Source organism: Penaeus monodon, chromosome 6 (genome assembly GCF_015228065.2).
Source record: "Penaeus monodon isolate SGIC_2016 chromosome 6, NSTDA_Pmon_1, whole genome shotgun sequence".
Classification (NCBI taxonomy): domain Eukaryota; kingdom Metazoa; phylum Arthropoda; class Malacostraca; order Decapoda; family Penaeidae; genus Penaeus; species Penaeus monodon.
In genome coordinates, this window is record NC_051391.1 from 25,850,704 (window position 1) to 25,853,559 (window position 2,856).

Genomic DNA, 2,856 nt, shown 5'->3' on the forward strand with positions numbered 1-2,856 from the left:
CATGAAAAAGCAGGAGTTGTCCTTTGTGATAAATTGAAGGAACAATGGGGGCATACCTCCAGAAACAAACTGCGAGAGATTAGAGATGACCTTGGCAGTTGGGTGACTAGCACCATCCCAACCAAAAAGTGGAAGTTGCATTAACAAGACTAAGAATTGGGCGCACAAGACTGACTCATGGACGATGATGGCTAAAAATCAAGCAATTTGTGTGGGATGAAAAAGAGCCTTAACGATCGCACATGTAGTGGAAAGATGTGCAACTTTTCTCAGCCCAAAGCTGTATGTACTTGTCTCCCCATACACTGAAAAATGTATTGGGGAGGATTAGGGATATAGAGGGTCTTATTAGTTTCCTTAGGGAGACTAATATTTTCAATAAAATCTAATCATGCATGTTTATGCAATAATTTTAGAGCATAATATTTATGCTTTGATTTTAAATATATTTATTGTTATTTGTAAGATATTTATTGATAGGTTTTTATAATTTTAAATATTTTAATATTTTATTTAACAAGGCATTCGCGCTAATGACCTTAGCTGTTGAGGGTGGCAGATAATTTTAGATAATAAAATCTTATAGAGGACGTCCCCTCTCCATACCTTTCACACCAGAAGCAATTTTAACCCATCAAACACACCAAAAACACAACACCAGGAGCAATCAACTAAAACAAAACAATCACAGAACATGTGCCACCCATAATGATCTGCAGGTTATGCTATATCTTTAATGTGGCATTGGCTACAGGATATTTCCCTGAAAAATTTAAACATGCCACCATCACCCTCATTCGGAAGTCAGGAAAGTCAGCACATGAGGGTGGAAAATTACCACCCCATCACATTGCTGGAAGTTCCCGGGAAACTGCTAGAGAGGCTAATACACGCAGACTCATCACACCCCTGGAAAACAACAACAAACACACAGTAGCAATGGGGCCCTTTCACCCACACAGGGGGACCAAGACGCTAACACCCTCGCTTACGAGGAGATTGCTTTTGGGTCTCGCTAAAAAACACCAGACCAATATTATTCTATGAGACGTCAGCAAGACCTTTGAAAAGGTCTGGTGACGTCAAAAAATAGAAATTAACACAACTACAACTCCCAACACTTCTCACACGCCTCCTCTGCAGCTTCCTGGACCACAGGACTGCTACAAAAACGCCTGGGCTCATGCCTGGGTGCCCCCTCTACCTCAAAAGTGGAGTACCACAGGGAAGTGTTCTTCTCACCAACCTGTATATCCTGTATACAGCCAATCTGCCACAACCTACACTTACAACAACTATATCTTTTATGCAGACGATATCACACAGATAATCTCACATTATGAAATGAACAACAAAAGACTATACAGAACATTAACACCTTAGACACCATTGGAAAATACAAACAAACATCAACAATTCAAACTCATGCACATAGCACACTACCCATCACACCAACAACATCAAAATCCCATACACAAACAGAGGAAAAATTCTTGGCTTCCACTTTCACAAAACAGGCTTCATATCACACGTTTACACAATGAATTGCATAAACACGCACAACAAATTTACCAATCTCAGACGCTTTCATGCTGCATACCACAAACAAACTCAGACTCTACCAAAACAACTGTCAGACCATTCTTGAATACACACCCGTCCCACTGGTTGCAATATCTAATCACAAAACTCAAAATGCAATCAGTACAGAAAAAAGCACTACTCGGGACACAGCGCAACAATATTAGACTCGATTCTTTCAGAGACACCCCACAGAACATACAACATAGAACCACTTAAAACTGCATACACAGACGAGCTAAAAACACCTAGGGCCCGACTACGCGAACAAGAAGATGAACACTTCAACATCACAGACAAACACACAAACACATCACAAACCCCACCTGGTAACCATCCCACCATATTTCCATGTTTAAGGGTATAAAAAAATAAATAAAAAATAGATAAATAAAACCAGAAGTCACCCTCAGAACCCCCAAAGGATTGGCTAATCCACGCCACACAGCACTTAAAACATAAAAAAAACAAAGTGAGTAACCATTGGCCTGCCTGCCCCCAGTGTGCGGCGGGGATTAGCCAGTCACAGGGATCTGACTTGCTCACGTGTGTCAGCTGGTGCTGTCTCGGCTAAAACCTAGTCCTTCCCACTGTGGTGCCCGCCACAGCAGTAACCTCCATGCTACATTTGCAACTTCTCGCGCCTGGGCGGGGCGGGAACTGCGAACCCTCGGATGAGAGGCGAAGGTATAATTCAACAGTGCTGTTACCACGGCCCCAGTCGACAGAAAGCACCCCTGAAAGGACTCCCTCCCCTTCTCTCCCCTGCGGTGAATCAGCCTTTTACACGGCTGATTCAGAGCAAAGGGAGGAATGTACCAGTAAAGGCGTTCGAGGGGCGTAGCGAGCTGCGCCAAACAAGATATTCCCAAAGATAGCTACTATGACCTCTCGGTCTGAAGGCTTTTGCTTGGGGGTTTAAAGAGATGTAATAGGACTCGGCCCATAGCAAATTCAGCCTTGGCTCTATTTTTCCCTTTTACGGATTTCTCGGCATTAGGATAACTGTGCGCACCTTCTGGTGAACTGGACCCATTTTCAGGCGCATGCTCGGACGTGGGGCAGACCTTTACCCCCCGCAGGGGAGCATGTGTTGGGGCGCTTAACATGCCTGCCTTACGGTGGGGCATAGAGTTGCCATTCTATTTGCTAGGGATGGTATGGCAGACCATCTGATGACTGCCACTCTAGTTTTTCGCATAGGAATGAATAGGCAGGTAGGAGCCCCTTACTTTGTCAGGCCCTCAGCCTGGTTTTTCTAAATAGCTGCTGCTA

The 2,856-nt window shown here is 43.9% G+C and overlaps 1 protein-coding gene across 1 annotated transcript in view; it reads right to left on the minus strand.

The window, feature by feature from the left end:
• The window catches only part of LOC119573926 (filamin-B-like), a 5,186-nt gene extending 2,557 nt beyond the window's left edge, over positions 1–2,629 (minus strand). The window contains exons 1-4 of the mRNA XM_037921030.1: positions 2,597–2,629; positions 2,401–2,490; positions 2,173–2,346; positions 1,129–1,270 (exon numbers count right to left, since the gene is read on the minus strand). Coding sequence (XP_037776958.1) covers positions 1,129–1,270; positions 2,173–2,346; positions 2,401–2,490; positions 2,597–2,629 — 439 coding nt within the window. The remainder of the gene's footprint in view (positions 1–1,128; positions 1,271–2,172; positions 2,347–2,400; positions 2,491–2,596) is intronic.
• Between the last annotated feature and the right edge of the window lie 227 nt (positions 2,630–2,856).